Genomic DNA, 12,285 nt, shown 5'->3' with positions numbered 1-12,285 from the left:
ATTATCTCATGGAGACACAGATGTGTTCAGAGCTTTAGATTCATTGCAGTGGCAAATAATTGTTCTGCTTCCTGGTCATAGAGCACCTTCCACAGGTGTTTTGCATTAATCATTTTGTGGGATATCTATGAAAAACGCGCAATATTTTTAGTAGATTTTGTTACAGATGCTGGACGAAACCAGCCTGAGCTGTGGCAGACAGTGCTGATGTCTTGAACACTTTTTGTAGAACTGCTAAATCATTCTGTTATTTTTTTTATTTTTTTAAGGTTGCAATGTGTACAATGAGGCCAAAACTGTTCAACAACGACAGATAGTGACGAGGTCAAAGTTGTCTATGTGTTGTCTTGCGTTAAACCCCCAGCATTGGGGCTTAAGTCAGCAAAATGTATGTTGCTGCTGTACCACAGCTTAGACCCATCGCTTCACCAGCCCGCTGAGACTATCAGCTCTGGTGTTTTCGCCAGCCAAATCTGAGTCGCCACAGCCGCTACCTGAAACTCATCCCCCAGAGCCTCTACACACTCCCTTCTGAACCAAGCAGTAAAAACAAAAATCCCCTCGCCATTGCTACCCCGGAACCAATCCAACGAACAACCTATCAATTCGTAATGTTACATAGACCATAGAGAGATTGCAATGTTTTTTTTAAAATTTGAGTTCTATGTTTTATCACAAGACAATGATGATGACTGCAAATGTAGATTGTAGGGACCCAGAAGTTGAGGTGAAAATGCCCCTATTTCTTTGGAGAAAAATGTAATTACATACATCAAGATAATCTGATTTTACAGCAGAATACAGCACATTACCGGCATTTTATACAATTATAAAAGTGTCTTACTCAATGTAACTTTTTGAATCACTTCATAAGATTGTGAATATGGGAACCTCTGGACTTTATTTCTGATTTTGAGAAAATAAATCGGCCGCTATGTGGCGCTGATGACAGGAGCATGCAGACATTTGCACTAATTTTACCCCACCATAAAAACATTGCACTTTAATTCTTTTCAGTTTAAGAAACAACACAAAGTACATTTTGCAATATTATAAAAATGAAAAGTCCTTACCTTTCCTACGTAGAGAGGCTCTGTGCCTGTGTACTCCTCAACAACAAAAAACTGGTTCCACACCCATCCTCTTTTTACTCGTTCCAATGATGAGGGTTCTTGGTCCTGTTTACTCTCTACTGAGGTCAAACCACTAGTCCTTGAGGCCTCAACACTACAGCAGCTAAGAAAACACAATGCTGCCAGTGTCCAAGCCCCTGCTGTCCATGAAAGAGCCATTTTGATGAAAATAAAATGGGGAAAAAAGTAATTCAGTTTGGGTCTACATGTAATATAAAAGATGCATGTGGACAGGAAGTTTTTTTTTCCGGTTGTAGTTTTGTAACAAATACAAAAGGCCTTTGTGTAAGAGTTTAAAAGTTAATCCATGAGATTAAGATACATCTGAGGTTACCTGCTGAATACAGGGCACGTCATGGCGCAAATTGCATTCCTACCACTTGCAGAGGGCCTGTTTGTACTGTAACAATGACAGTCATTTTGATTATTTCAAGCATCTGGCCCACCTATAGCAACTTTTATAGTTCTTATTAAATATTGCTTTTTCAAATTATGACCAGAAATAGTAAAACAAACTGACTTTGGATAATGCCTTTCAAGCTGATTTTTTCAAGGCAACACATATAACAGATATTATTAGCTTGTCTCACTGATCAGTAGGGAAACTATTGGGAAACACACAGGAGTAACAAAAACACCCCTGTGGAGTGATGGTGTCCATCCATTCTTGAATTTTACTTCTTCAGTGCATCTGATTTTACTTCTAGCCTTGTTCCTTCCAATGGTGGGTGTTTGTTTCAGGTGGTTTGACACTAAGCTATCTAAATATCACTATATTGAACTTCTTTTGCGATGAAAACTCTTCTATAGTCCATATACTTGAAAAGTCATGAATAATTTGGTCTCCCGAAGAAGAATCCTTGGACTGAGAAAAGGCCAACTAATTTTACTTTCGATGATTTCTTTTGACCTCCGATGGCTTTTCCCTCCCGAACAATCCAGGGGTTTGGAAAGTTCATTCTTCAAAGGTCCAACGGGATTTCTTTGACATCATGACAACTCCACCAGCGTTTAAAAGAAAAGAGCAGGATAAATCTGTAAAACAGAAAAGAAAATTTATCAATTTTTTTATTCATAGTACAGAATGTGTTGCAAAATAGAATTGAAAATAAATACTCAATTATTACATATCTGCCCAACTGTCTTTTATCTGTGTGTGTGTTCTGAGCCACAAAACCCTTTTTTTTTTCTTTTAGGAATATCGGAAGGAAACAAGTGTTCCACCAGCATTTCTTGTGTTCAGCAAGAATTCGAGCAATGTTCTGGAGAGCGATTGCGGAGCAGTGAGAAGAGGACAGGAAACCAGGTGTGTGGAAAATAGAACGGGGAGAGAGACACAGAGAGAAGGAGGGAGAGAGAGAGAGGGAGAGGGAGAGGTCAATGTTCATCACAAAACAGACCCAAAGCATCTGTCTGCCTTTTGTCCGACTGATGGAGCGGCCCTAACATCAGCCAGCTGATTAATTGCATGAGGGAGCACTAATTGGATAAAAGTATTAATCAATTAATTCTATCCAATAAGGCAACAACCCCCTAATACTTCAGACAAACATTGGAGAGCGGTAGGGGGGAGCAGATACGGTCGTTCACGGTTGTGAAACAAGCATAGAGGTTAGAAAGAAAGTCAGAGTTGACGAAGCAGAGAAGCAGAGAGAGAGAGAGAGAGAGAGAGAGAGAGAGAGAGAGTGGTTCGAGGGAGACAAATGAAAAAGAGCATGAAAGAGAACTGAAAAAGGAAATAATGAGTGAAAGATTAAAACGGAGAAGAGGAGACGGACTGTGTGTGGCTGAGGGTGCGATTACTGATCTCTTTGAAATTTCCAGAACAAAAGGCGAATGACAGAAAAGGAAAAATAATAACATTTAGTACGTCTCTGTCCTCGCAACCTCAAGAAGGGAAGATCGCAACACCAGTCAAAGAAAAGCTCCTCAGGCCAGCAGGTGGTTTAACCTATTGTATTTCACTCGGCTGGCAGAGGACTTCTAATCTCACTTTCCTCCTGCCCCGTAGCGTCCTTGGAGCTTCCGGAAATAATTCCTTCTCAGAATTTTGGCCAAGGCAATGTCCGTGGTATTGGAAACCAACTGCTCTGGGGGTTTCCAATCTCCAGAGCAAACAGTTCAGGAGCAATGTGTAACAGCTTAGACCTCTTTGTTCACTCAGTCCACTTGGTGGGGTTAATGGAGGAACTATGGGGGGGGGATGAACACTTATGACATTGGTTGTGGTGGGCCATCATGCCCCGCTAAGCCTTCAGTGCAGGCGTAAACAGAATCACAAAGTTATAGCTAATTTATAATTTAATTGTTTTTCACAAATACACAACATGTATTATATTTGTTTTCCCTATTAGCTTTTTTTTTTTTATTGTACAGCTCCTGTCTTCCTCTGTTGCTCTGCCTTCAGCCTTCAGCCTCCAGCATTGAGAGTTTAGCCTGAAGCTGGTTTGAAGCAGAGTTTTATCCAATCACATCTCTTCCTCCTGTGTCTCTATGGAAGCAAAGCAGTTTAAGAAGGCCTTTGCTGATTAAACTACACAGGGATTGGATGTTGTGGTTGATTGTCATGGACTTTAACAAATCAGATACTTAGTTTAACAAGCTGGGCACGTTCTTTTACGTGCAGAGCCTGCGAAATGGCGTGGACGCCGTGATTGATCAGTGTGTCAACAGGGCGGAGCTCAGTGGGAGCAGGAGTGATACCGGCTGAAGCAGAGAAGTTGTGATGTGTTTAGTTTTTTTTGCGTGTTTTGGAACTCGGTGGCTGAAGAAGGAAGAGGAGCAGACATGGTGGCGGATTTGAGGTGTCGACTGCTGCTGTCGAGCGGATGTTTTCTGCCCTTGAACCAGCGATCAGCTGTTAAACTCTACAGCTGGCATAATGACCATTTTCACGGCCCGCCACTGGCATGCTCACATTGCTCTCGGTGACCATGCAAACACATTGATGTTAAGTAGATACAATGAAATGTTTGCCACATTAACATTGTAACTATTACTAAATTCAAAGTACAAATGAAGCTGATGGGAATGTCATTTGTTTAATGTGATTGAACCAAACTATTGGAAAAGTTAGTTTGGATCTAATGATGCCACTCAATGAAAAGTCAGTGATAACAAAAGTAACTAGAAAATTTCGCAAGAAATTTTGAAAGTGTGGCTACTACTGCCGTAAGACCTCGCAATATATAGCTTTTGTTTCTGACGCCCGTCTCTCCTCCAAAGCACTTGAGTTGGTTTGTGTGTTAAACTGATTGGCTGATATGAAGCACCTGTGTGCTGCCGTCGTCATGGTGACCAAGTGAGCGCCAGCAGACTGATTAGAGGCAGACTGGACTGTGGACTTAAGGAAATAAACTACTGAACGTCCTGAACACACGCAAACATATATGAAATATCATATGACCTTATTAATGATCACAGTGTTGACAACTACACAATATAAAACACACGTAAACGTCTTTGTGTGTGTCTGTGTGTGTGTGTCTGTTTGTGTGTGTTTGTGTGTGTGTATGTGTTTGTTTGTGTGTGTGTCTGTGTGTCTGTGTGTGTGAGACAAACAGACAGAGAGACAGAAGTCATCTGTGTTGTGTGTGCGTGTGTAAGTGTCTGCGTGTCTGTTAAACTGCCCTAACGAGAACACCTGTGGGTCGTTAGCTCAAAGGTTGCCATGGTGATGACTTCAAAGGGACTTCCTTACGCTGAGCTTAATAGACCTAAATGCTGTGGAACTCCTTTCAAACTATTTTAAAAAAATGGTACTTTAAAAGCCACTATTGCTTCGATATCGCATATTGAGCGTTAGGAAGACCTGATGAACAGATACTGTGACTGGCGAGTCTGTACGATAAAACATGTGTCTGTACGGGCGATTTACAAATCAGGTACGAGCTTCAGGGGAGACGTGGTTTTGGAGGGAGATTTAACATGGCGGCGGATGGCAGAGCGAGGTGGACTCGCTCTCACATTCAGTCCGATTTCAAGACGTCTGAGTCCGTTGGATTCCTATCGACCGCAGTTTATGACAGAAGACAATATTTCCAACGTTTCTATCCAACAATGGTGTATGAAGAGTGAACATTGTGGGAGTAAAGACAAAATACGTTTTATTTTTTTAACAGTTTCTGTCGCTTCTTCTCACTCTGTTAATTGGTGCGCCACCCTCTATGAACATTTCGTGAAATTTTTTTTATGTTTTTTGCATTTTTCGGGAAAACGTACGGGCGAATCTCTTAGAAAAGTCATACCTCACGATTCCCGCGCAAACCGCACGTTTCGATGTAATTTTTGCGCATGTGCTGGCAACGCTCTGGGAGGAGTAGTGGTTTGACTATAAGAAGAATAATAATAATAACTAGAAATTGCATTTCCTGTGGAAAATGCGTTGGAATGCAAAAAGCTGAAGCATAAAGCTGAAATATTTGAAAGAAATTGCTGAATGTAGCTGAAAAAAGGGAAATATAGTTGAATAAAGCTTAAAAAAACTGAAAAAAAGCTGAATATATTTGAATGTATCAAAACAGCTGACTATATATGAAAATAGTTAAATATAGTTGAATAAAGCTTAAAAAAGCTGTATATATTTAAAAATAACAAAACAGCTGAATTTATATGAAAACAGCTGATTATATATGAAAATAGTGGAATATATATATGAACAGATAGAGAAAGGGAGGGAGGGAGACAGAGAGAGAAGTCCTGTGTGTGTGTGCGTGTGTAAGTGTCTGTGTGTCTGTTGAACTGCCCTCATGTCAGAGGTTGCCATGGTGATGAATTCAAATATCGGCAGTTACAATTACTAACTGCCGATGATTATATGGAGTCAATGCTGGGAAACACCTATCCAAAAATCACCCAAAAAACATACTTAAAAAGCCCCGATTGCTTCAATATCGCATATGAAGCGTTAGGAAGACTTGATGAACAGATACTGTGACTGGTGAGTCTGTACGATAAAACATGTGTCTGTACGGGCGATTTACAAATCAGGTACGAGCTTCAGGGGAGACGTGGCTTTGGAGGGAGATTTAACATTGAAGCGGATGGCAGAGCGAGGTGGACTTGCTCTCACATTCAGTCCGATTACGAGACGTCTGAATGTGTTGGATTCCTATCGACCGCAGTTTATGACAGAAGACAAGATTTCCAACGTTTTGAGCTATAAATTATGCCCAAAGAGTACACGGTACGGAGTTTACGGCAAATTTAAAAAAAAAAAATCTTCAAGATCTGACGTGGGTCTGCCCTCTAAGTATGACATCACGTGCACTGAGCTCCGCAACACACACTCATGCAAAAGAGAGAAAAGGCGGCAAAAAAACATAAAACTAAAACGCTGACAATTATGACAGTATAAAATATATCAATAAGTGGAGATATGCGGTAATAGCTGAAAGTTTTGGCAACATTTTAAACTTGGAATGGTGTCTCTAGCTGAAAGCATGGCAGAGCCTTAGGCTTTTGGAGCTGAAGAAGTTTTAAAACGTTTTTCATTGGAAACCATTCATTTTTATTTTTATAAAAAGTTTAATAATTTAAATATTTGAAAAAATATGAAAAATGTAAAAGCGTAGAATAATAGTTGAACGTTTTGTCAACATTTGAAATTTGAAATTGTGTCTCTAGCTGAACGTATGAAGAACCTGCAAACGTTTGAAGTTGAAGATGATTTGAAGATTTCCCCATTGGGTCCCATTTTAAAAAAAATCATAAAAAGTTTAATAATTTAAAAATTTGAAAAGTCTGAAATTTGAAAAGGAAGTTGCACACGTGTGCTTAAGAAGCTGAATATTTGAATAATTGAACTTTTTTCTGTAGCTGAAAATATGAAGGAGCTGAAGAGGTCCAAAATACGTACGGAAGAAATAGAATAATAACTAGAAATTGCATTTCCTGTGGAAAATGCGTTGGAATGCAAAAAGCTGAAGCATAAAGCTGAAATATTTGAAAGAAATTGCTGAATGTAGCTGAAAATAGTGAAATAAAGTTGAATAAAGCTTAAAAAAAGCTTAAAGCTGAATATATATGAAAACAGCTAAATGTATATGAAAATACTGGAATATTTATCAAAACAGGTGAATATATATGAAAATAGTGGAATATATATGAACATGTAAAGAAAACTACCTGATGAAAAGTGTTGAAGCCCAAAAGCATTAAACTGAACTGTTGAAAATCCTTCTTGTTTAAATGTATAATTGGAAAAGGTGAAAGGAAAACTGCATCATCTAAACACTGAACATAGTGAAATATTGTTGAATAAAGCTTAAAAAAGCTTTAAAAAAGCTGAATATATTTGAAAATAACAAAACAACTGAATAAAACACCTGAATATGTATGAAAATAGTGGAATATATATGAACATGTAAAGAAAACTACCTGATGAAAAGTGTTGAAGCCCAAAAGCATTAAACTGAACTGTTGAAAATCCTTCTTGTTTAAATGTATAATTGGAAAAGTTGAAAGGAAAACTGCATCATCTAAATACTGAACATAGTGAAATATTGTTGAATAAAGCTTAAAAAAGCTGAATATATTTGAAAATAACAAAACAGCTGAATAGATATGAAAATAGTGGAATATATATATGAACAGATAGAGAAAGGGAGGGAGGGAGACAGAGAGAGAAGTCCTGTGTGTGTGTGCGTGTGTAAGTGTCTGTGTGTCTGTTAAACTGCCCTCATGTCAGAGGTTGCCATGGTGATGAATTCAAATATCGGCAGTTACAATTACTAACTGCCGATGATTATATGGAGTCAATGCTGGGAAACACCTATCCAAAAATCACCCAAAAAACATACTTAAAAAGCCCCGATTGCTTAGATATCGCATATGAAGCGTTAGGAAGACTTGATGAACAGATACTGTGACTGGTGAGTCTGTACGATAAAACATGTGTCTGTACGGGCGATTTACAAATCAGGTACGAGCTTCAGGGGAGACGTGGCTTTGGAGGGAGATTTAACATTGAAGCGGATGGCAGAGCGAGGTGGACTTGCTCTCACATTCAGTCCGATTACGAGACGTCTGAATGTGTTGGATTCCTATCGACCGCAGTTTATGACAGAAGACAAGATTTCCAACGTTTTGAGCTATAAATTATGCCCACAGAGTACACAGTACGGAGTTTACGGCAAATTTAAAAAAAAAAAATCTTCAAGATCTGACGTGGGTCTGCCCTCTAACATGACATCACGTGCTCTGAACTCCGCAACACACACTCATGCAAAAGAGAGAAAAGGCGGCAAAAAAACATAAAACTAAAACGCTGACAATTATGACAGTATAAAATATATCAATAAGTGGAGATATACGGTAATAGCTGAAAGTTTTGGCAACATTTTAAACTTGGAATGGTGTCTCTAGCTGAAAGCATGGCAGAGCCTTAGGCTTTTGGAGTTGAAGAAGTTTAAGCGGATTTTAAAACGTTTTTCCATTGGAAACCATTCATTTTTATTTTCATAAAAAGTTTAATAATTTAAATATTTGAAAAAATATGAAAAATGTAAAAGCGTAGAATAATAGCTGAACGTTTTGTCAACATTTGAAATTTGAAATTGTGTCTCTAGCTGAACGTATGAAGAACCTGTAAACGTTTGAAGTTGAAGATGATTTGAAGATTTCCCCATTGGGTCCCATTTTAAAAAAAATCATAAAAAGTTTAATAATTTAAAAATTTGAAAAGTCTGAAATTTGAAAAGGAAGTTGCACACGTGTGCTTAAGAAGCTGAATATTTGAATAATTGAACTTTTTTCTGTAGCTGAAAATATGAAGGAGTTGAAGAAGTCCAAAATACGTACGGAAGAAATAGAAGAATAATAATAATAATAAGTTTTTTAAAGATTCGAAGAACAATAGTTGGAATGCTCGAAGCATTCCAACTAACTAGAAATTGCATTTCCTGTGGAAAATGCGTTGGAATGCAAAAAGCTGAAGCATAAAGCTGAAATATTTGAAAGAAATTGCTGAATGTAGCTGAAAATAGTGAAATAAAGTTGAATAAAGCTTAAAAAAAAGCTTAAAGCTGAATATATATGAAAACAGCTGAATGTATATGAAAATACTGGAATATTTATCAAAACAGGTGAATATATATGAAAATAGTGGAATATATATGAACATGTAAAGAAAACTACCTGATGAAAAGTGTTGAAGCCCAAAAGCATTAAACTGAACTGTTGAAAATCCTTGTTGTTTAAATGTATAATTGGAAAAGGTGAAAGGAAAACTGCATCATCTAAACACTGAACATAGTGAAATATTGTTGAATAAAGCTTAAAAAAGCTTTAAAAAAGCTGAATATATTTGAAAATAACAAAACAACTGAATAAAACACCTGAATATGTATGAAAATAGTGGAATATATATGAACATGTAAAGAAAACTACCTGATGAAAAGTGTTGAAGCCCAAAAGCATTAAACTGAACTGTTGAAAATCCTTCTTGTTTAAATGTATAATTGGAAAAGTTGAAAGGAAAAGTGCATCATCTAAATACTGAACATAGTGAAATATTGTTGAATAAAGCTTAAAAAAGCTGAATATATTTGAAAATAACAAAACAACTGAATATATATAAAAATAGTGGAATATATATGAACATGTAAAGAAAACTACCTGATGAAAAGTGTTGAAGCCCAAAAGCATTAAACTGAACTGTTGAAAATCCTTCTTGTTTAAATGTATAATTGGAAAAGTTGAAAGGAAAAGTGCATCATCTAAATACTGAACATAGTGAAATATTGTTGAATAAAGCTTAAAAAAGCTGAATATATTTGAAAATAACAAAACAACTGAATATATATAAAAATAGTGGAATATATATGAACATGTAAAGAAAACTAACTGATGAAAAGTGTTGAAGCCCAAAAGCATTAAACTGAACTGTTGAAAATCCTTCTTGTTTAAATGTATAATTGGAAAAGTTGAAAGGAAAAGTGCATCATCTAAACACTGAACATAGTGAAATATTGTTGAATAAAGCTTAAAAAAGCTGAATATACTTGAAAATAACAAAACAGCTGAATAGATATGAAAATAGTGGAATATATATATGAACAGATAGAGAAAGGGAGGGAGGGAGACAGAGAGAGAAGTCCTGTGTGTGTGTGCGTGTGTAAGTGTCTGTGTGTCTGTTGAACTGCCCTCATGTCAGAGGTTGCCATGGTGATGAATTCAAATATCGGCAGTTACAATTACTAACTGCCGATGATTATATGGAGTCAATGCTGGGAAACACCTATCCAAAAATCACCCAAAAAACATACTTAAAAAGCCCCGATTGCTTCAATATCGCATATGAAGCGTTAGGAAGACTTGATGAACAGATACTGTGACTGGCGAGTCTGTACGATAAAACATGTGTCTGTACGGGCGATTTACAAATCAGGTACGAGCTTCAGGGGAGACGTGGCATTGGAGGGAGATTTAACATTGAAGCGGATGGCAGAGCGAGGTGGACTTGCTCTCACATTCAGTCCGATTACGAGACGTCTGAATGTGTTGGATTCCTATCGACCGCAGTTTATGACAGAAGACAAGATTTCCAACGTTTTGAGCTATAAATTATGCCCAAAGAGTACACGGTACGGAGTTTACGGCAAATTTTAAAAAAAAAAATCTTCAAGATCTGACGTGGGTCTGCCCTCTAAGTATGACATCACGTGCACTGAGGTCCGCAACACACACTCATGCAAAAGAGAGAAAAGGCGGCAAAAAAACATAAAACTAAAACGCTGACAATTATGACAGTATAAAATATATCAATAAGTGGAGATATGCGGTAATAGCTGAAAGTTTTGGCAACATTTTAAACTTGGAATGGTGTCTCTAGCTGAAAGCATGGCAGAGCCTTAGGCTTTTGGAGCTGAAGAAGTTTTAAAACGTTTTTCATTGGAAACCATTCATTTTTATTTTTATAAAAAGTTTAATAATTTAAATATTTGAAAAAATATGAAAAATGTAAAAGCGTAGAATAATAGCTGAACGTTTTGTCAACATTTGAAATTTGAAATTGTGTCTCTAGCTGAACGTATGAAGAACCTGCAAACGTTTGAAGTTGAAGATGATTTGAAGATTTCCCCATTGGGTCCCATTTTAAAAAAAATCATAAAAAGTTTAATAATTTAAAAATTTGAAAAGTCTGAAATTTGAAAAGGAAGTTGCACACGTGTGCTTAAGAAGCTGAATATTTGAATAATTGAACTTTTTTCTGTAGCTGAAAATATGAAGGAGCTGAAGAGGTCCAAAATACGTACGGAAGAAATAGAATAATAAGTTTTTTAAAGATTCGAAGAACAATAGTTGGAATGCTCGAAGCATTCCAACTAACTAGAAAGAGCATTTCCTGCTGAAAATGCGTTGGAATGCAAAAAGCTGAAGCTTATAGCTGAAATATTTGAAAGAAATAGCTGAATATAGCTGAACATAGTGGAATATAGCTTAAATTAGCTAAATATAGCTAAATATATTTGAAAATGAAAGAATAGCTGAATATATGTAAAAATAGCTGACTATATTAATATAGCTGAAAATAGCAGAATAGATGAATATATAAATAAATAGCAAATCATTATTGAAAATATAGAAAAGGCAAAATACCTGCTAAAATTTTACAGTTCAAAGTCATTTAATTGAACTGTTGAAAATTCTTGTCGTTTAAATGTATAATTGGAAAAGTTGAAAGGAAAACTGCATCATCTAAATCAGGGGTGTCAAACATACGACCCGGCCCGCCACAGTGTCCAGTCCAACAGAAGAAAAAAAAAAGTTTTTTTGAAAAATTAAAATCTGTCATAGGTGGGGTTTGAACAACTGACCCTTTGCTCCTAAGGCGGAGTTGCTAACCACTGATCTACAGGTGCAGTTGGTGCGAGACCTGATATTACTGAGTGTCTACAAAACCATCCGTCAAACCTCAGAACGTGAACGTCAGTGACGCTGTTAATCCTGACGTCTATAACCAAAGTGACCTGCACACACGCGCGCGCACACACACACACGAACGTGCACGCGACCATAATAACACGTTCACGCGCGAGCACGGCCGTTCATGTGCGCGACCCGTTCGCTTGTGCGGCCGCTTACGTGCCTGCTGCCTGTAGATGCACAGACCAAAGGGCTGCTGCTGGGGACGGACCGGCTCTCCCATTCA

General features: G+C 37.4%; 1 protein-coding gene across 2 annotated transcripts in view; it reads right to left on the bottom strand.

Moving 5' to 3' along the window:
- LOC137796433 (cadherin-22) overlaps positions 1-12,285 on the bottom strand; it is a 152,273-nt gene that overhangs the window by 66,658 nt on the left and 73,330 nt on the right. For both annotated transcript variants that reach the window (XM_068594366.1, XM_068594367.1), the window contains exon 3: positions 1,074-2,168. In XM_068594366.1, the coding sequence (XP_068450467.1) occupies positions 1,074-1,292 (219 nt within the window). In that variant the 5' untranslated portion in view covers positions 1,293-2,168. The remainder of the gene's footprint in view (positions 1-1,073; positions 2,169-12,285) is intronic.

Source organism: Clinocottus analis, unplaced genomic scaffold (assembly GCF_023055335.1).
Source record: "Clinocottus analis isolate CAN_PGR_092001 unplaced genomic scaffold, fCliAna1.0.p SCAF_3, whole genome shotgun sequence".
In the NCBI taxonomy this organism is placed as follows: Eukaryota; Metazoa; Chordata; class Actinopteri; order Perciformes; family Cottidae; genus Clinocottus; species Clinocottus analis.
Note: the sequence above shows the minus strand (reverse complement) of the source record. Positions and strands in the feature narration are given on the sequence as shown.